At 38.2% G+C, this 22859-nt stretch overlaps 2 protein-coding genes across 2 annotated transcripts in view; one reads left to right on the top strand and one right to left on the bottom strand.

The window, feature by feature from the left end:
- Positions 1-11384, top strand: part of PDZD8 (PDZ domain containing 8) — an 84232-nt gene extending 72848 nt beyond the window's left edge. The window contains exons 4-5 of the mRNA XM_046649514.1: positions 3863-4025; positions 8558-11384. Of these exons, the coding sequence (XP_046505470.1) occupies positions 3863-4025; positions 8558-10764 (2370 nt within the window). The 3' untranslated portion in view covers positions 10765-11384. The remainder of the gene's footprint in view (positions 1-3862; positions 4026-8557) is intronic.
- The window catches only part of SLC18A2 (solute carrier family 18 member A2), a 40508-nt gene continuing 28721 nt past the window's right edge, over positions 11073-22859 (bottom strand). The window contains exon 16 of the mRNA XM_046649521.1: positions 11073-16573. Within this exon, the coding sequence (XP_046505477.1) occupies positions 16469-16573 (105 nt within the window). The 3' untranslated portion in view covers positions 11073-16468. The remainder of the gene's footprint in view (positions 16574-22859) is intronic.

Genomic DNA, 22859 nt, shown 5'->3' with positions numbered 1-22859 from the left:
TTTAATTGATCTAGGGATATTCAAATTTTCTATCTTTTTGGTCAGTTTTTGTCATCTGTATCTTTCATGGAAATTTTTTCCAGTTCGTCTAGGTCAAATGTATTGGCATAAAGTTGTCCATAATATTGCCTTATACTTTTAATGTCTGTAGATTGTGTAGTGATACTCCCCTCTTATTTTGATTTTAGTATTACGTGTCTTCTTTTTTTCTTCGTCAGTCTAACCTAGAAGCTTATCAGTTATTGATCATTTCATTGAGTCAGCTTTCATGATTTCTCTGTTGTTTTCTATTTCATTGATTTCTGCTCTTTATTCTTTCCTTCTACTTTGGGGTTTCTGATTTTTTAAGGTAGGAACGAAGATCACTAATTTTGGATTTTTTCCCCCCAATATAAGCATTTAAAGCAATAAATTCCCTCTAAAGACTGCTTTAGTTGCATCCAACAAATCTTGATAGGTTGCATTTTCATCATCATTCTAATTCAGAGTATTTTTTAATTTCCCTTCAGTTTTCTTCTTTGACCATGAATTATTTAAAAGTGTATTGTTTTACTTTCCAAATATTTGAGGTTTTCCTAGTTATCTTATTGTTAATTGATTTATAATTTAATTCCATTCAGAGAACATACCTTGAATTTCAGTCTTTTTAACTTTATTGACATTGTTTTATGACTTAGCACATCCTGGTGAATTTACTATGCACTTGAAAAGAATGTGTATTCTGCCATTGTTAGGTATAGTGTTCTATAAATGTCATTTAAGACAGGGTTGATAATATTCAGATCATCTGTGTCTTTGCTTATTTTTTCTAATGATATTGGTTGCTGAGAGAGTAGTGGAGAAACAAGTTACACCTCAAATGGCAGATGTGGTAAAGTAATAATTGCAAAGGGATGTGCATACAAGGATAGGAGTAATTTGTGACCATATTTTATAACCTACCATAGGGTTCTTTTACCTATTCTTTGTGCTTTTGTATATATTTAAATTTTCCATAATAAAATCTTAAAAACTGAAACCTCTTGGGTAATGATGTCATATTTCAGGGAGTGCATGCCACATGTTCCACCAGCTGTAGTGTTTAAAAACGAAATTCAGCCGAGTGAATTTGACGATCTAATGGGCTTTATTAAATGATTCATGAATTAGACAGCATCTCATCTGGCAAGCAGAGAGATACTCCCAGCGGCTTCTCTCGAGGAGTATCAGTGTGAAGGCTTTTATAATAAGGAGGGTGTGACAAGGAAAGGAAGTCATCAGCAACGAAAAAATGAAAGTTCATTGGAGGAATAGTAAAAGTTCAGGTGACAAGAGCTTCTCATTGGCTGAGCTGCAGCGTTTCTACTGACTGGGCTTATTGCTGGGCAAGAAGAAAATCTTCCTGCCTCCCGCTAAAGTAAAATATTTGTACTTTCTGTTTGGGAATGCCAAGTACTCTCTTCCTGTTGAGGTCTATAACTGATGCTGTAATTAACTGACTCTGTAATTGATATCTTCCTGTTTGGGATAGTTAACATGTAGTGGTAGAGTTGACAGCTCCCTCTACGGGCCTTCCCAACTCCAATTTTAGTTGAGGTTTCCTTTTTTAATTTTAACAATAGAAAAAATGTTTGGGATTTCTATTTATGTTTACCTCATCATTTAAAAGGTTCTGTTTCGGCATACGTTTTATAGTGCATGGTATATCCACTAATCTTATATATAATTTTTACATATTGATACAAGTGTTTAGGGGAGAATTATATAATATAATATATTTTCTGGCTATTGTTGTTTAAAAATAGTAATTTTACCCCAATGGTGATGTCAGTTTTGTTCCAAAAGTCATGGTATCATTTGGATGGTCTTGTAAACCTTATCTTAAATTTTACATTAAAATAAAATTTTGTGTGAGATATTCATTTTTAAATGCTTTGTTTTGTCAAGTTTTTAATTGAGGTGTTATTATACTCTAAAACTTTTGGCTCACTGTCAGAACTTAAAGTTTTAAGTTTCTGTTTCAGAGAAGGCTGAAACTGTAATTCCAAAATTAGATGAGTTAGCAGTGTGATCTTACAAGGAAACAAAACAAGCTTCTGACAAGAAAAGAGATGAAAGAAATAGTGTCTGAAGTTCTGTTCCTTATATAAGTATGAAATTAAGAGCATTTTCTAATAATCAGTAGCAAAAATTCGGGGGAAAGGAATTTAGTCTTTGCCCTTATTAATTATTCCTACCGAAAACCTTATCTCTTTTTCTACCTGGAATGTTTACTTCAAGCATCATTTGAAATAAAAAAAGCAAAGGGAATAATATGACTGGTAGGAAGAAAATAAATTAAGAAACGGAATTATACCCAAACCTGTACTAGCCTCAGTTCCCTTCTCAATCCCATCCCCCCAACCTCCATTCTACTTTAAGCACAAAGAGTAAATCACAAAAAAAAAAACACATTCCAAATGTTAGTTTTAGAATTTACAGTACCCAGACTCATACAATTTAGTTTTTTATCCATTTGCTGCAGTTAGCAATATCAGCAGTTTTGTAATATTAGGAAGATTTACATTCTAAATTTTAGCTTTGTCACTCTGTATATTAAGAATATATTTATGTTCATGGATCTGAGAGAATGTTGTTAAGGGCTTTTGTTAACTAAAAAGCACTTTCAACATTATATGAGGTGATTATTTACTATATCATAAGGCAAGAACTGGACAAATGTTTTTGGCGGTTTAAATACAAATAATGTTTTTTTGGAAGGGGTTTTTGGTTTTTTGTAAACCTTTAGGTGATAAGAAAACTTGACTACATTTCCCGTTTCTTGAGCATAATATAATTAAGATTTTCCTTAATCTAAAAGCAACTTTGTAAAATCTGTTAACACTCAGAGAATAATTTACAATAAGGGCTCTTTTGCAGGCCAATATCATTAGGTAGGAGAATTGAATTTCTAGCTTTTAAATAGGATTTATATATTAAAAAATACAGACAGTGATATATTTGGATATTAGCAGGTTATTTGGCAAAGTTCCTCATGAGATATCTTGAAGAACAGTACTAAGAGACGTGGGCTGAATAATAATACAATTAGACTGATTTGTAATTTAGCTCAATAAACACAGATTGAATTCTTGTTATCCAGAGGAATATGGCATTCTATCCTTTTTTTTAAAATCAGTGACTGGAATGAGGACAGATAGCATGTGTTTTTGTTTTTTTAATTCATAGATGATGTGAATCTGGGATACATACTCCTGATAAATTGGATGATATTCATTTAGAAAACAAAATGATCTTGATGAGTTAGAACAGGATATCTCATTAACAAGATAACTCTTAGTAAAACATAAATGTAAACTCTTACTTTGCCCCCCAACAAAAAATTTAACAGTACACCATAAAAAATGGAGGTTCCAAAGCATATCTAATGACGTAGAAACTTATTCCTATTATATTCCCAAAAAGCAAGATTCAGAATTATATTCACAATGGGATCTCAATTTTGTGTTTATATATATATATATATATATATATTAGAAAGTACAAAATATTAACAATATTTCTAGATAGTATGAGTAGGCGTGGTTTTCTTTTCATTTTGCCTTTCTGTTTATTTCCAAATTCTCTACAGTGAGCACGGATCTTGAATAACACACACCAGAGATAAGAAAGTGTTTAAATTTTTTGATGGTGCAAATGTGTAGTCTGAGCATATGTTGATTTATATTGTTACAATAAAGATGTCCTTCCTCCTCTCTGTAATAATAGTCCCCGTGGTACAAAAATCAGCATCAACTGTAGTGCTCTCAGTGTGTCAGTGTTTCTCATTCTGTTACTATGAACCCATTGACTCTTACTTTGATTTTTTTTCTCTTCATCAAAGGCTGAATTAATAAAGGGGAATTTACAAGGTGTCGGACTTACACTTCGTCTTGTTCAGTCAACTGATGGGTATGCTGGGCACGTCATAATTGAGACTGTGGCCCCAAACTCACCTGCTGCAATTGCAGATCTTCAGCGGGGAGATCGACTGATTGCTATTGGAGGTAATTATACTAATAAGCAATATACCTTACATTTACAGAGGTACCAGAGAGTAGATATGGGCATTTTTCCTTTCTTCCTTCTTTATTTCTATACACATGTGTTACTTTTATAATGGAAAGAAAGTAATAACTTTATTATAAATAAAAATCTGAAGGAAGCCTTAAAAAGTTAATTTAAAACACATATGCTGTTTTAGTCCTAATGTATAAATCTTTAAAATACTTTATCTTTAGACCGCTTTTCTATAACCTCTCTAATTTTCCTTTCCTTCCTGCCTTCTACTCCTCTATTTTTTTTTTATCAAATGTGAAAGAAAGGGCAAGTCATCGGTTACCTTTCTGTATGACCCACCACCATTACTACTCTGAGCCTAAAATTGACAGTATTAACATTACTTCCTGCATCACACAGGACTAGATAATGAACAGGAGAGAGACTAATATTCCTTGTCCAAGAGGGCACACCTGAACTGTCCAGTGGCCCCATATTGGTGGCCCCATATTTTCCCTAATTGGTCAGCCATTTGTTAATATGCTGTCATTCAGAGTGCAGCCCAAATCACTATTGCTGGCAGAAAAATGTGTCACCTGCATGCCTTCCTATCAATTGGATTGATAACAACAAAACTCTCTGTTGATAGGCAGATTATTTACTTGGATATTTATGAATAAGCAGTAGGACTCATTGTGCACACCAGTGGGAAAGAAGTCCAAACCTTTTCAGTGTTTTGTACCTGGGCCACCCATTCTAGGCTTGTCGAGATTTTCTGAACACGAAGTTTGTCATAGTTGACCTTTTAAAGGCAGTGTGTGGTATATTCTCTCACAGCTAAGGCAGTAAGTAACAAGGTAGATCAGTTCCTAAATCAAGGAGCAGTTACCCTTGGTACACGTCAGAGAAACTGCCTTTGATTCAAATCCATCATGACAATAAAATAATGACAATGATTTAGTTGCACTCACTCCTAGAAGACCAAGTAAGTCAATATTTTCACATGGAAGTCCCTCTGATCATGTCATAAACAGCACTTCTCAAACTTTCTTATATAATCCAGTCACCCAGACATGGTGTTAAAGTGTAGATTCTGATTCGCTAGACCTGGAATGGGGCCCAGGAGTCTCCATTTCTAACAAGCTCCCCCAGATGCTGCTGCTGGTCCATAGACAGACTAGCAAGGACATGATATAGACCTCATCCATTACCTAGTTGTTTAACATAAATATACGAGTTATTCTCCCTCAGCTTAAAACTACAATTCAGTATAAATTTTTTTATATCCGTACATGCTCTGTTTTGGTTTTACCTACAGGGTAAAATTAATTTTTTTCTTTTTTATGTCCTTTAATGAAAGGTTTTTTTTTTTTTTTAATTACATAAGTAGTAAATATCTATCAAAAATAAATAAATTCAGGGGCTGGCCCAGTGGCATAACAGTTAAGTTCGCATGCTCTGCTTTGGCGGTCCGGGGTTCACCAGTTCAGATCCCAGGCACAGACCTATGCACCACTTATCAAGCCATGCTGTGGCAGGTTTCCCACATATAAAATAGAGGAAGATGAGCACAGGTGTTAGCTCAGGGCCAGTCTTCCTCAGCAAAAGAGGAGGATTGGTGATGGATGTTGGCTCAGGGCTAATCTTCCTCAATAAATACATAAACAAATAAATCCAAGCAATATAAATGTATGTAAATATAAATATAAATGAATGAAAAATCATAAGTCATCCCTTCATAATCTAACGTTTGTAAAAAAAATAATATTTATTGAGATAAGGGGCAGGTATAATACACATTTTTTATAACTAATTCATTTATATGGGTATACAATAAATATTAAATAGTAACAGGATTGGTGATAGTAGAAATAAGATTGGCAAAATGTTTGTTAAATTTGAAGCTCGATGATGAGTTCTTTTATTATATTTGAAATATTCAAAAGAAAGGAAATCTAGATTTGACCGACCAGTCCTGAGAGGCACAGTGACCATCTCCACAAAGCTCCTGGTGGTGGGGAAGAGATGATATGAGGGCAAGTGTTAAGTCACAAAGAATGGATTTAGACTGAGTTGACCTTTTTGCCTACTACAGATCATTAGATGGACTTATTTTTCATTTATGCAAAGGTCAAGCTACAGTTTTGCTGGGACATAGTGTGGTTAGAAGAAAGCAGTAGAAGTTAAGGCTGGATAAATCATAAAGAGCCATTTTGAAAAGCTCTGGATTTCAGTGTGATGAGTTTGTAGCCTAAAGGTTTTTGAGCTGAAGCTTTAGGAAAATTGGACAGCAGTACATTTGGTGATTAAAATAGGGAAGGACTGAGTAAAGGATCACAGCAAAGAGTTGTTTATAACTGTACTTGAAGCCAGTGATCAGGAGGATCTGAACAGGGGATGACAGTGGACTGGAACTCCGATAAAATTGACAGCTGAATGGATCTAGGGAGTCAGCTATCTCCAGGATTCAAATTGGGTTAACTGGGAGAGTGTCAAGTTGATTCACATAGTAGTTGAAGACAGGAGGATGAGAACGTCAAAGAGAGGTTTTAACTATACTGAATCTGTATGTCAAAGAAACGTCCAGGTGATGATATCCAGAAGTAATTGGGAATGTAGGACTAGAGTGAAGAAGAAGGGAGACCAACCAGAGAAAAAGTTGATAGTTGAAACTATTGAAGTGAATGTAATCCAGGGAGAAAGCAAAAAAGGCAGAGAAAACTAATGACAGACAAATGTTCCAGGAGAACATTTGCAAACAATGGGCAGATATAGGTGGAGAAAAAGAAAGTGGAGGAGAAATGATCAGAACCAAATTAGTACAGTGTTGTGAAAACCAAGGAAAAGGAAGGTTTTGAAGGAGAAGGAAGGGAATAAAAATAGGAGCAAGGAGAATTGATGGAGCTAAGTCCTGAAGGACGGGAGACAGGAGTAGGAGCCAAAGCACCAGTAAAAGGATACTTCTTCCTCTGATACTGGCAGGGAGAAAAGGTGGCTTCTTGCTGGTCTTTTTGGTAAATAAGGCGATGTTATCTACAGAAGAAAAGAAAGTAGAAAGGGTAGACTTCAGGGGGGAATAGGAGAGGTTTAAAGCTGATGTTTTGGAGACAATTGTTTAGAGACTCAATCAAAAGACTGCTAAAGTAGCACTGAATGCCTTGCTGAAGATGGTTTTGCTAGCTCGGTGCTAGATCCAGGTGGTAAGCTCAGGAGCAGAAAAGGGAGATAGTAGAGCTAGCAAAGCTGGAGATGAAAGACAGGTAGAAAGGAGAAAAGCAAACGGCTAGGGTAAAAGAATCAAAAATCTTGATGTGAACATCATTGAAACCTTGAGACTGAGGTTGGGGACAAAAGCAAGTCGTATCGGGACCAGCTGGACCATGAGAGCAAAAGAGGAATGATTGGACCTGGAAATTACCTCAAAACAGATTGTTAGCAGACGATTGTAAGAGGTAGAAAACAGGAGACTGTGATCAGAGATTTCCAAGTGAAAAATCTTTGATGTGGAGGTTCCAAGTGAGGAGCATGTCTAAAGCATGGTCTTGCTTGGGCAGCTGAAGTAGGAGAGGATATAGGCTGAGGAAGTCTGAAGTCAGGTTACTAGATGGGGCTGATATTACTTTGGTTTATTTAGGATGGCCCTAAGACCTTTGGAAAGCAAAGACCCCTTCTCACCTTTCTGTAAGTCCTACAGAAAGGGGTAGCTTGGGTAAGTACTGTTTTAGGGAGGGTGGGGAGAGGGCAGGAAACAAATTGAGCCTTTAAGTAATATACCTAGAAGATGTCTAGAAGAATACCCAGAAGCTGCTAGCATGCCTAGGAGACAGAGGTAGAAGGGAGATTTTTCACTGTACATCTTTCTCTACCTTTTTAGTTTTGAACTATGTTAATGTAGCACCTGTTAGAAAATAATAAAGTGAAAACTTTAGATATTACCAATATAGGTGCAGATGGTAACCAACTTGTTCAACTTTAAAGCAATTTATGCCTTCCTAATCCTGAAAAACATCAGTTTAATGGGTAGGGCTAATAAAAAGAATCTGTAAAAGAGTCCATTATTCATAGTATAGTATTTTTGCTAAATTTATTTCAAGGATTGGTCTCTTAATTTGAATCATTCACCACATAGTTGTAATCCCTGGTATATTTTGGAATTTCCTTCAGTAAAATCACAGTTTCCCATCCTTCTAAGTCTGGTTTAATCATTAGAATCCTTTTCAATAGGGCTCACTTCCTCAATTCAAACAGAAATAATGTCATTTAAACCTGTGAAGGAACGGAAAGCAGTTAGGAGTTAGCAGCTTGGCACCCTGTAGGGATTTTTAGGTCATCATTTGGTTTGTAAAGGTAAACATTTCCAGGACATCAGTGCATTCAGGGTTTGAGAATGCATCCAAAAACTAGTAATGTATTTTGGAGGTTTCCCTATTACTTTTCCATTAGTTAAATAATCATGAATTAATGCCAGTTATATTTAGCAAATTTAGGTAATATTTTTTACATTAATTTATATATTTTCCCTTGTAAAATCTTAAAACAGGTGTGAAGATAACATCTACACTGCAAGTGTTGAAGCTGATCAAGCAGGCTGGTGACCGAGTCCTGGTGTATTATGAAAGGCCTGTCGGCCAAAGTAATCAGGGTGCAGTGCTGCAAGATAACTTTGGACAGTTGGAAGAAAACTTTCTGTCAAGCTCATGCCAACCAAATTATGAAGAGGAAACAACTGGGTTGGCAGTAGACGCTGAAAATAGAGACCTGGATTCTGAATTTGAAGACTTGGCAAGTGATGTCAGAGCACAAAGTGAGTTCAAAGATGAGGCACAATCACTAAGTCACAGTCCCAAACGTACTCCGACAACACTTTCTGTTAAACCCCTTGGAACTATATCGCCAGTTTTAAACCGTAAATTAGTTGTAGGAAGTCACCCACCACCACCAAAAATTCCATCCAAAGAAGGAAGTAAACCCTTAGCCCTAAAAACTTGTGAGATAACAGACCCAGCGCACGTGTCAAAACCCACCCAAGGATCCATTTTCAAACCACCCGTGCCACCACGACCACAAGTGAAAGTTCCTTTGCCTTCTGCTGATGCCCCAAATCAGGCAGAACCAGATGTTCTTGTTGAAAAGCCAGAGAAGGTGCTGCCTCTTCCTCCTGCAGATAAGCCTGTTGAAAAGCAAGCAAAAAATACGGATCACGTAGAAGATGCAGCTGCACGTAAGCAGTTTTTAGCAAAGCAAGAAGTGGCGAAAGATTTTCCTTCAGAAAGTTCCTGCCCTCCAAAGGACAGTTCGGATGATCCTCAAATGTGGGAATCATCAGAAATTCCTTATCGTAATAAGCTAGGAAAATGGACAAGAACGAGAGCGACCTGTTTCTTTGACATAGAAGCCAGCCACAGATACTTAAACGTTGCACTGTGGTGCAGGGATCCTTTCAAGTTAGGGGGCCTCATCTGTTTGGGGCATGTTAGCTTAAAACTTGAAGAGGTGGCATTAGGATGCCTAGCTACATCAAACATGGAATACCTTTCCAAATTCAGATTAGAAGCCCCAACGCCTAAGGCTATGGTCACAAGAACCGCACTCCGCAATCTGAGTATGCAGAAGGGATTCAATGACAAATTTTGCTTTGGTGACATTACTATTCAATTCAAATATGTGAAAGAAGGAGAACCAGACCACCATATAGTTTCTAACGTAGAGAAAGAAAAAGAACTCCATTTGGTTGAAGAGGTTTCTGCCCTACCTAAAGAGGAGCACTTTGTTGGACAGATGGGTGTAACAGAAAATAAACATAGTTTCCAAGATACTCAGTTCCAGAACCCAACTTGGTGTGATTACTGTAAGAAAAAAGTTTGGACTAAAGCTGCTTCCCAATGTATGTTCTGTGCTTATGTTTGCCATAAAAAATGTCAGGAAAAGTGTCTAGCCGAGACTCCTCTTTGTGGAGCAACTGATAGGCAGATAGAGCGGACCCTGAAAACCCTCAGAGTGGAAGGACAAGAAACCCTCCTAGGCCTCCCACCTCGTGTTGACACCGAAGCTAGCAAGTCAGTTAATAAAACAACAGGTTTGACGAGACATATTATCAACACTAGCTCTCGTTTCTTAAGTTTGCGTCAAGTCTCTAAAACTCGCCCATCTGAACCAGGAGCTGATCTAGTAGAACCTTCACCAAAACACACCCCGAACACATCAGACAACGAAGGCAGTGACACAGAGGTCTGTGGTCCAAACAGTCCTTCTAAACGGGGAAACAACACAGGAATAAAGTTAGTGAGAAAGGAGGGCGGTCTGGACGACAGTGTTTTCATTGCAGTTAAAGAAATTGGTCGTGATCTCTACAGGGGCTTGCCTACAGAGGAAAGGATCCAGAAACTAGAGTTCATGCTGGATAAACTGCAAAATGAAATTGATCAGGAGTTGGAACACAATAATTCCCTTGTTAGAGAAGAAAAAGAGACAACCGATACAAGGAAAAAATCACTTCTTTCTGCTGCTTTGGCTAAATCAGGTGAAAGACTACAAGCTCTAACACTGCTTATGATCCACTATAGAGCAGGTATTGAAGACATCGAATCTTTAGAAAGTCTGTCTTTAGACCAGCACTCCAAAAAAATAAGCAAGTACACAGAAGATACAGAAGAGGACCTTGATGATAGTGAAATAACCCAGCTCATAGACTCGCAGCCTTTCAGCAGCATATCAGATGACTTATTTGGCCCATCTGAGTCTGTGTAACAGACAGTCTCTCTAAACTTTCCACTGATTGGGGGAAAGCTGCATCTAAAGTACCACAGATAAAACCATGTTTAAACCCTCTTATAATGCACTTGGACTGCTTCTCCACAGTTACTGCTTGTTTAAGAACAAGAATGAAAAAGATGGTTTTCCAGCAGAAACATGACCAGCTCACTAAATCGGTTGTTGCAGATTGCATTTATAGCTGTGCTTTTGGGTTTATACTGGGAATTTATTTTTACTAATTTATTTTTAACTTTTTCTAATTATGTAATTATGTAAGCTAACTTTTCATGTTTATGTATGTGTGATGTCTGATGTTATTTTCCTTCTAGTTTTTGAATTAGTGTTAAATAGGCTACTGTCCAGATTCTTGAAATGTTTTCATTTCCATCATGGTTATAACAAATTTGTTGCATGCCCAATTGACAACAGCAATCATTGAGGGAACAGGTTTGAATCTTACCTTGCGTTATGGAGTTTGTCATCTCTACTTACTGGAGATTTTTGTTGTTTTGTGGTTTTGGGGAGTGCTTTTGTTTTTGCCAAATGTAACGCGAAAGCAGATGCTGCAGCTTTAGTTGGTTATGCTGATTTAGTAAAAAAAAAAGTTTTACATATATTGCTTGCTTTCTATGCTTCTGTGAAATTTTTTTCTGAAGTTTTTATACATTTGAAGTATAGTAAGAATATAGTGGTTAATTTGAAGAGCTTGCATTGAAAAAATGTAATAGGGAATAAACATGGAATGCAGTTGGTCAAGAATTTTGTAGAGAGGGTAAGAAGATTACTAAAAAACAGTGACCGGTAGGATTTTGAAATGTCTTTCAAAATGTTGATGCTTTCTTTTTAAATGAAAGTTCTAAACATTTATGATTATTTTTCATCTTCAGTTCTCCCATAGGAAATAAAGCATGTGCAAGGATATTGAAAGTTTCAGAGGACTGTTCTTAAAATGATTGTGTTGATAACTAGTTTTGGCTGTTTTGTGTTAGAAACATTTTCATGCAGGAGAATGTTGTGAAGGAGAGGAGTTATGCAAAATAGATTCAGTTCTTTGTCTGACATCCTCCAGGCTTAAAAAATGAGGATCATTCTGAATGCTTCTATAATTTAAACTATCTTTATTTAAAAAAATTAATAAAAATAGACAGTACAGATACATAGGAATTGGGGCCAGTTCTCTGAAAATGAAGATCTACTCTGATACTCAGTCCATCATGTGGATCCCAGTAACATACGACTGAGGGAAAATGTGAGCATGACATCTGTTGGTATACCATAAAAGTTTTGGCCTTTCATATGCCTATAAAATAGATATGTATATGTATTTTCCTTTTGTGGTTAACTACTATGATAATTGATATATACTGAAACTGACATGAATTTAAAACTAGTTGGAGCATCTTTTATGGCTGGCAGGAAAGGGCATAGTATAATAGTAAAGATTCTGGCCCAGTCTATAGCTCAGGACTCCGTACAAAAGTTCAAGCTCTTCCATTGGCCATTGATGGACTGTGTAACAATAGGCGAGCCACAAAAGGGCTCTGTGCCACCGTCTCCCCAGCTCTAAGGTAGGATAAACAAGACTTACTCTAACTACCTCACAGGATTGTTGTGAGGAAAACAATAGCATAACTGTGAAAGTGCTCTGAACAGTAAAAAGCTATTCAAATAAAAGGTATGACTTATATGGGTGATAAATACATTTTTGAGGGTAGAAAAGTTATTCCACTTTTAAAATCAATAGCCAATTCTCATTCCTGTTATTTTATTAAGTGAAATATTAGGAAACTAAACACCTTTCTTGGCCAAGTTTATAACAAAAATATATCTGTGTATACCCCCCTTTTTTGTTTTCTATGTAAGCATGTTTGCATTTTAAAAGAACACTGCTATAGAAGTCTTTATACACCTTATTCTCTGAAAGTTAAAATGCTGTTCTGTAACATATGCTTGAAACAATCTACCTAATGTAATAACCAGCTTTCATCTTATCATAAAAAATAACTTACCAGTGATAATGTGGAAGGCGGAGTGTCTGTAAGTGGCTGGTGTTTATGGGTTATATCATGGAAGTTTTAGTGACATCCAAGCATGCTGCTGCAACTGACGCATTTGAAAGAGCTGTAGAAATAATGCAAAACTTTGGTTTTATGAAAATCTACTCGTGTTAAAAGTATTTAACTCTGTAGAAGTACAGTTATGGAAAGCTCAGTAATGCTGCTATTGATATTTGTAAAATACACCTTTAATGTAGTGCACTATTTTTATATCTACTGGGAGAGGCAGTAGAGGAATCACAGTTGTCCTTTAATGCAGAGGGACACTCCACATAGCCTAGTGGATAGTAAGGTAGAAGGCTTCAGTGAAAACACTTGTACTATACTACATTCCTGATGTAATCTTGCTGCCATGCTATGTTATCTATAGCTAAAAAATAATAAAAACTACCACAGAAAACAAGAATATCTTCATTTGGTGACATCTGAAAACAGTAGTTGCTGCATCTCTATGGAATTATCGCCTGGTGTAATTTGGCCATGCAAACAAGCGTAACAAAGTCCACTTTTGCTAAACAAAATTGCTTATTTTGAAAATTGCCTCAAAACATTAAATACTGGTTTTACTGTTTCTTTAATGAAATACCAATTATGGATTTGCCTCTGCTATTAGTAATTAGACTAAAGTATATTTTCTACATTGGTATTTAGATGAATGGGTTAGACATCAAGATGAGCAACATCTGAGCATTATTTTGGAGTCAGAATTAATAGGCTACATTTCTTAATATCAAGCCTTTTATTCTTCAGTATCAGAATTAGTTGAAATACTATGTGGCCATTTGGTGATTTTGAGAGGAGAAAACTAAAAATTTGAGGGTACTGTCTAGTTCTAAATTTAAGTATATCTGAATTTTTTGAAAGGCATTTGAAAATATTTGACTCTAACAGTAAGATAAAATCTTAAGTCCCCTAAAAGTGAATAAATTTACAATCTAATTTTAAAAAATATTGTCTTTATTTCTAAACTGAGATAATAGCTTTCCTTTTATTAAAAAGGGGGCAACAGGAAATTCCCCGAAAACTGTGGACACTTACCCCTGAAAGATACAAATATGCACACCATAGATTTTATGGAACTTCTAGGGGTCCATGGGCCACAGTGTCAAATGGCTGGTATTATAGTTACTTGTTCCTAGCAATCAGGAAAACAATATAACTTTAGAACTGCAAGGATCACTTACTGGTTTTTCCACATTGACATCATGTGGCTAGTTACATATTTCAATTTAAAACATTTTCCAAAGTCAAAAAGTCTGGTTCAAACTAACCTGGAGTGGATTTTACCTGATGCCTGCAAGCAGAAAAGAATAGTTTTTAATTGAAGATCCACAGTCAAAACAGTACCTTATGTATTTTATTCTAACAGTAATGTCTTGTTTATAAAGGAATACAGCAGGCACAGTAATGTTCAGAAGATTTATTAAGTAAAACTAGTTAAAACATGATGTAGCTAGATACAGTTAGCAGTCAAAAGAAAACTGAACATTCATTGCTACCTCATTAAGGTTTTTATATCTGTTTTGTCAGGTACAAACATAAAAACCACCTCTGCTCAAAAGATAAATGTTCAGAAAGCTGTATATTTTTTGTCCTGATACACACATTTAAAAAAAAAAAAAAAGCCTCTCTTTTCACAGTCTTGCTAACTCCAGAATATAGTCATACAAAAGACCTTACAATTTCTTTTTTTTTCCCCTCATATAACAGATACCTTTTGCTTCCAAAACAGTTCTGAAAAACTCATCTCTTTTCTGTTATCTCTAGGGATCAACAGCGGGCATGCCTTTGCCAGTCATTCTTGAAGAGGCTGAAGCCTTAAAGGCAAAAATAAAATAGGAGTAAGTTATACGGTCTTGGGAGCGGGGAGAACCACAAACCCTCGAAGGAAACTGCCTTGTAGCATGTTCTTTTTGAGGACTCTCCCCTACGGAAGTAGAGAATAATCTGCCTTTTTACATTAGCCATATAAGAGTGCCTCCAAAGCCATCTTCCAAAGCAGTGGACTTGTGGAAGTTGCCCAGTGCAAATACGTCACGAGGGAGCATGTTTGCTTCCAACACACTGCACTTGAAAACCAGACTTCAAATCATTCAAAAAAGCCCCACAGAAAAGCTTCATAAAGCAAATGTAATTAAAGTATTAGCTACTTTACTAGAGAATTATACGGTTGAGGAGTCCTTGTTCTCAAGTTCTTTGCTCCTTCTCCAAGTTAACAGAAACGTAATTGTAGCTTAACAGAGAACATTAGGTAATTTTTGTTTACAATTACAGAACTACAGAATTAAGTATTTGAGCCATTCCACAGTCGTCACACTCCAATCACATCTCATGCAAAACTTGATGTCAACTGACAGTGTTCACTAACAGTATTGGCTGTTACATCGAAAAGGCACATCAATGTTGTCATGCTTAGGAACACTACATTACAGCACTAGATGGTACAGTAATACATAGACATTTTTAGATGTTTGGTTTTTTTCTGCCTGTGAAAGGGGTGTGTCCTGGCCACCTTATTATTTTTACCTGTTTTCCTAATGTGATTCAAGATATAATTTCACTCCTTCATGTTCATTTAAAGTTTGTGTTCACCTTGATGTGAACAACTTTCAGCAGTCTAGAAAATAATAGTTTCAGACAACTCCAAATTAATAGACCCCTAGAAAACACTTGGGTGACCTCCAAACAGGTCGAAGATTATGGTCTGGGTTTTCCATGTCATAGCAGCTATTAGCCTTTTAAAGTTCTTTTCTAAAATTTGAACTAGATGGTGATAGAGCTTACCACTCTTAAACAACCTTGACAGTATAAGGTACATCTACCCTCAATTTGCTTCCATCTGGTAAGACAAGTATATGTCTTAAAGGGAAAGCTTCTAGTTGCCCATAACTATGTCTGGGTGCTTTTCACTGCTTTGAGAACACCCACTGTTTTTCCCTTATTGGCTTTAATGTTTGCTGCCGAGCACATGACATGTGAACATATCATTTACAACCATCTGTTTCCAGGTAGGTGATTACATAGAAAACTAATGCCAGCTAAGATTCACAGATAAATCCAAAAGATGACTGACTCCAAGTTCTTGTCTCTGCATTTGAGATAACTAGCTTTTAACTCATAAATACATTGATAGTAATTACAAGTTTAACTCAGCACTCAGTGTCACTACATAATATATGCTGTCTTAATTCTGTTTTTTCAGACGTCCTAGTTTCTCATTGTTGGAAGTGTCTCGGAGATAATGTGTGCTTTAGTTTTAAACACTCATTACCAATACTCAGAAAAAATACAAGACTTTTTGCCCAGGTGTCTGTGAATGTAAGTTAAAAAATTATATTTGATTTGAATTCAAATATTTATAGATTTACACTATATTTCGTCAAAATATATTGTATAATATTTAATAAAATCAAATACATAAAATAAAGTTTTCAACACTATTTATACAAACCCCTAGAAAAGCTGCTTTTTCTTTATAAGGCTGTTGGCAATCGATCATAACCATGGAAAAGAAAAAATAACCTTTGTTGGTTTTATTCTGTTACCAGGGATGAATGGTATGCCTAAGACAGTTCTGGATGAGTCATTTCACTGGAAACACTGTTTTATACAATTAAATACATTGATGACTTTTGAAGGTCTCAGTCACTTTCAGATTCTTCATCATCACCTATCGGATACGACTGGATATTATTCTGAGTGTACATTTTTGTTTTAATGGGGCAGTTGTGATCCATGAGAATAGCCTAAAAGAGAGCAAAGTGCAGATAGATTAACTTCTTATTTCATAAAGATAGATGGTTTTAACCTACTGTTTTTAAAGATTACTAGTTTGAAAGCTATATATAGTACCACCCACTATTAGCCAGTCATTTGGTGCCATTGCCGGGTGGCTTGCCTAGAAGACCTGGACTTCTACACTTAGTGAAAGTTCCAGACAATAGGAGATGCTGTCTCTGCACTATTTTTGTTAGACCTACTGGGGCCATAAGTCGACTCAAACCTGTAAGCTAGGAAGAAAGGGGTACGCAGATTAGGGTTTTTATACTCAGAATCTTGGAATTAGGGTCTGGGGATCTTGGAGGCCACCCAATCCCGCTTCTGTTCACCAACTTCGTTGTGGCAACACCCTCAACCAGGAGGTACTCTCTCCTTAATGAGGCAAGCTCTCATCTTAAAGATGTACCCGAGGCTGGACTAACACCTGTCTCCATTGTTTCCATTCACAGATCCAGTTCTGAGACCAGCCATCTTCACAGACCGCCCTTAGAATATTTTAAGACCATTGCCATGGCCCCTTAGATTTCCCTAGACTAAACATCACAGGGTCTTTCTCTTTTCATAATGACATTTCTAGAGCACCTCTCCCCAAATCCTGGCTGGCCTGATCTTGCTCAAATGTATGATTTTTTAAAAAAATATATTCCTCTTATGAACATCAAAATCTCATGCCTGCCCTCATTGTTATTGAAAATTAAGCAAAAATAGCCAATTGATCCTCAATTGATAAACATCTTCAACCGATAAGCACTTGTAGTCATCATTTCTCCTGAAAGTGTACAGACCAAGCACATAGTCTGATAACACAGCAGATGTTTATCTTGCCAGAACCATGTTAAGCATTTTCGATGCAATGCCTCAACTTCACAATAACCCTCTGGTAGGTTGATAACCCTCTGTGCAGGCACAGAGGTTACAGAACTGACCAAGGGATGTACAGCTAGAATGGGGCAGATGGGAGCCCAGGCAGCCTTATGCTAAAGTCTACTCGTGCAACGCTCCACGGTAGAGTCAGGAGTACAGAGGATGGCAGTGGGACACTAGGTGCCACTAAAATGAATGATTAGGTATGTCTTTCAGAGTTTTCCTCCATGTGAAACTATTCCCCTAGTACCTTTTTGTGCAGTTTGAAAATCTAAATGGAAACATTTATCTATATTAAAATTTACCTTACATTGGCCTATTGCACCCTATCTTGGTGTTTGTTAGCTACTCCTCCCAGCTCTTGTCCCCAGATTTGATAAGCTTCTATGAGTCCACTCAGTGCCTAACCCATTTATCATTTCCCAAGAAATTCCAAAATGATCTGCCTGTGTGACATGTTAAGATAAGGACTTCCTTGAGCCTCTAAGTTAGGCTGCCAGCTCAAATCGTCAGCTGCAAATTTAACTGCATTTGCTTTTATTCTGCTTCTTACTATGGCTAATCCATGTGTGTAATAAAGAGTTCAATTTCTAAAAATAAGTCATTGAGGCACTAGACATTGTACACCAAGACCATGTTCCCCACGTGGATGTGTCCTTGTTACACAAAAAGCTTAACCCCAAAGAGCTCAATGTCTCATCTCCCTAGGCTAGTGATCCTCAAAGAAATGTGCCCAAGAATCACTTGAGGGAAGAAGGTTAAAAATGAAATTCCAGGTCCCTACCCTCACATGACAGTGGTGTCAACGTGCTGTGAGAAACACTGCCCTAGTTATGTGGCATTATCTAGGACTATCAGAGTGATAGAGCTGACAACAGCTTACTCCTAGGTATGTACATCAGTGCCCTCAAGGTCCTATACCAGCAACTCAGTGACCTCACTGCACGAGGAATGAAGGTTCCACAGGGTTCGATGTGGCGTGCTCACTGTGGGGTAGGTGCTCAGGGAAAGCGATAGGGAAGAGAGAGGAGCTGAGGTGAACCTTGAATGATGGAAAGGATTTGCACAACGAGGGAACTGGGAATGAGTGTAGAATGGATTATTTACCAAATAGGACATTAAGGAAAACAGGGACACTAAGTAAGCCAGCCTGGCCACCACAGAGATCTGATCATGAGGCACAGGGACAGAGTGCAGGGCCTTGAATGCCAGGCAAGGGGCCTTGACCCTCAGGCCACAGGCAGTGAGGCAGCCTTGGAAAGGATGGCCATCATTCTACCTTCTTCCTAACTGCCTTCTGTCTCTTGGTTCATCTGCCATTGGACCTGACTGGACATATATGCAGACTTAAGGACCCCCCGGAGCTGAGCACTGGGCACATCGTATGGATTTGACTTCAAAACTGCAGGGTAAGGGAAGAAGTTAGTCAGACTGATTATTTGTCATCATACAGACTTAAATGGTCAGAATTTATCGGTTCAGCCAAACCACATTTGTTGACACGACCTATCTGCTTCAGGTAAAGAAGTTTTCTTCCTTGAAATACTAGTTTCTAGCTTTTAAAACCTAGGTTACTGGCTACTGAACCTCTTTTGAAAGACTTAATATGCAATAGTTATACTTTGACAAGAAGTTATACATGAATAAGGGGTCAGCCCTGTGGCCAACTGGTTGAAGTTCCACACACTCCACTTCAGTGGCCTGGGTTCATGGGTTCGGATCCCAGCACGGACCTACTCCACTCATCAGCCGTGCTGTGGAGGCATCCCACATAAAAAGCACAGGAAGATCGGCACAGATGTTAGCTCAGGGCTAACCTTCGTCAAGCCAAAAGAAGAGGAAGATTGGCAACGGATGTTAGCTCAGGGCGAAACTTCCTCCCCGAAAAAAGAAAAAGAAAAGTTATATGTGAATAAATAAGCCGGATGGCATGTAACATTCTAAAAGTGCCATGAAAAGAGAGACATGAACAGCATCAAGTAGGTAAGTTGTGTGCGTGAGGGACGTATATGGCGTGGCCCGTGGAGCAGCCAGGTAATTGAAAACAGCACTCTGCACTGCGGTGGGGAGAAAGGTGCATTTGACTCTCGACTGAAGAGAAAATAAAAAGGAGGTGGTGGTGGTTTGAAATCAGAGCAAAGCCCATTTACTGAGCGTTGAAGCCCAGCCTGGTTTCCTCTCAGACGCAGAGTCAGGATCTTCAAAGCGGGAAAAACATGGTGGACCAAATGAAGTGCAAAAGTAACGCAAATACGAAGCTGGGACAGGGAACCAGCAAAACCATTAACAGGCAAGCACTCCAGGCTCCGAGACTTGGGTAGATACCAGGCCTGCACGCTAGAAAAGTTTTATTTAACATAAGAAAAAATTAGTGATGATTTTGCATAACTACTATGTAAATGCCCTGCAAATGGACGCATTTCCATAAATAGATTATATACGCAGAGCACATTCAGTCCCCTTAGCTTCTAGCCAGGCAGTCCTTGCCCAACCCACAGCATCAACGTCCGGCACCCAGAAAACAGAGCAGCGGGAAGAACTACATGGAACGACTCAGAGAGCCCAGAGCCACCCAAGAAACGAAAGCTGCAGCCCCAAACCGCCTGGTTTCCTGTCTGGGCAACGATTAGAAGCTTCAAGAGTAAGATGTAAGAAAGGTGCCCTATCTTTAAAAATAATTTTTCAGCCTGGAAAAAAAGATCCATACCAGAGCACAACTATTCACAACTGGATATTTTGAGAGTTACGCGCTGTGTGTAATTGTCATATGACTGGAACAGTTTTCCTCAAATGACAGTGTTGATATTTCTTACACTTCCAGAGGAACTTGAGTAACAAACAGGGTTTTTTCTCCACCTGTATTGATAATTCAACACTGATTATAAAAAAACAAATCCAATATACCAAATGGAAGAAAAACTCAAGTGCTCACCAACTAGTTCATGGTTCTCTGCCTTGGGATCCATGGAAACAGCGTTAGACCTTTCAATACAGAATAGCTTAGGTCCAAACACCTCATCATCAGCATGTTGCCTAATGAAAGAATTATTTGCTAAGGTCTGTATGTCTTATTCTGGCTCTCACGTCCCCCTGCATTTGGGAACTGCTGATCCTGAACGTCAGCACTTGTCTGCATTGGATTTTCTCAAGTGGCCAGTCATCGATCCTTCCTCCTCCGGCGCCCACTGCTGCCCTGCCCTCACTCCCCCTTATCATTAGGTGCTATCGGATTCCACCCCGTTCCTTCCTGCTCTGCTTGCACAATGAGTCGGCAGCAGCTGTTGGCCGCCACCTCAAATGTTACCATTATGCCAGTCAAATGGCATCCAATCTGATGCCTTCAATTATGTGCATCAATTATGGCAGCGAGATGCACATTTTCTCAAGATTTTAATGACTCATCTTGCAAGGCACTTATTAAGGATTTTGACATTTTACAGTGAAAGTGGCTTTCTGGAAGCCTGTAATTCTTGTTGCTTTTTAGGACTGTCTCTTCCACTTCCTTAGGCATTTTTCTTTTTAAAGGAACTAAAGCATGGTTTAAATGTGAAAAGAGAAGACGTACTGAGGCCTGCCTCCTGCCAGTCATTTTGTGGATCGAATGGTAGCTGGCTGGGCAAGCTTACCCCTGCTCATCCTCTGACCTCATCCATTTCCTCCAAGATAAGCCCTCATGCTGCTGCGGACAAAGGGATAAGACGACAGCTGCTAACGTCTACACCTCGGCTGGGGAAGCCCGTACAGCAGCTCAGGGGCCAGAATAGCAAAAGGAAGCTCTCCCTGCACAGAGAGAAGAAAGGGAGGAGACTCGGGGACCACTGGGCTGACAAAGTCAGTCAGAGAGTTAGTAAAGCAAGAAAGAAGAGCGGGCAGTATTGGAAAGACACTGAGCGTTTACTGTGTGCCAGACACGAGGCTAAGCATGCTATTGGGATTCTTTCATTTAATCCTCACAGCAACCCTGCGAGGCAGATGCTATCATTTCCCCCTGCGACAGTTCTGTTCCAGTCCCTGTGCTAGCCCTTCACTCTCTTCCAAGAGTCTTAAACAGTCTCCTGAGTGACAGAGTATTTGTAAGTGATTTTTTTTTCCATCAAGAAGGGTTGGAAGTAACCTTCACTCAGTCTTAATCAAATTGATGTGGTGGCTACAGAATGACAGTTTTCAATTGTTGCACTGAGAATTTTCTGACCCTGGTTTGGGCAAGGCACTGTGCTGGGTCCGCCAAACAAAGATGGATAGGGACCCTACCCAACAGGCTGCAAAACAGGGATTCCCCAAGAGCTGTGTGAGAAAGCGCCACGGCGTTCAGAGCTGGAGAGGCACCTAAGCTGGAGGAAGGAAGAGGGGATGGCTGCCGTCAGAATATTTCCACAGCACCTCCCACTCCTCTGAGTCAAATGGGTCCTGAGTAATTCAGCATTCTCTAGTGAAATCCTACCTAATAAAGGGCACAAGACCAGTGCTCAGTGCTAGATATATTTTTTAAATATATCGAACAAATTAATGAATGCAAAAAACGCCCCAAATAAATAAAGCCTGCACATAACCTAACCGTAGGGTCCGTGTCTGTCCTGAAACCCACTCTTTGGGGAAAATCATAAAAGGGCAGTTCAAGAAATGCCAAAGCATTAAGACCTATTTCAGTTCAATGATCAGAAAGAACTTCTGATGTACTCCCAAGAGAAATCACAAACGAACCTCACATCCATTCATAAACACAAAAAGACCGTCTCCCCTTGCCTTGTTTATCTCATTCATTCTTAATCCCAGCCATTCTTCTTTCAGCTGGATGAGTATCTATCACCATTTGATGTTTAAAAAATCAGCAATATCACCACCACCAGGTATGGACAATTATCAGAAAGGTTAAAATAACTGTTACATCTCAAAATTCACATTTAGAATCAATAAGTTGGAACTTGTTCAAGAGAGGAACACTTTATACTCAATACCATATCCTGCCTATAGCTATGATTCTGGTCAGGAAATTATAAATTTAAAGGTTCTACATGCTCACACCTGGCCAAAGGTGCATATATGATAGTTTTCCATACAGGTCTGTTACCTGCACTAAAACCACCTCTAGAATCTTCTACAGTAAAGACTAAGACACTACTACTAAAAGCTGTGAGGATTAGGAGAAATGCAAACAGCACCAAAAATGGCTAATCTTAGAAGAAAGCACAGGAGGCAAAAAATTATGTCCAAGATTTTCAAGAACCATAGAAAATCAAATTGAACTATCCCATGTTTATATTTGGTTGACAAAAGATCTATACCGACTGCTAACCTATGTACAAAAATAACTTCATTCTTCACATTTATAAAATAATGTTTGGTATAGTAAAAGAAGTAGCTGTCCTATGTGGTATAAACGAAAAAGGA

Source organism: Equus quagga, chromosome 2, assembly GCF_021613505.1.
Source record: "Equus quagga isolate Etosha38 chromosome 2, UCLA_HA_Equagga_1.0, whole genome shotgun sequence".
NCBI lineage: Eukaryota > Metazoa > Chordata > Mammalia > Perissodactyla > Equidae > Equus > Equus quagga.
The sequence above is the reverse complement of the archived record's forward strand: the minus strand, read 5'-3'. Positions and strand labels throughout refer to the sequence as shown.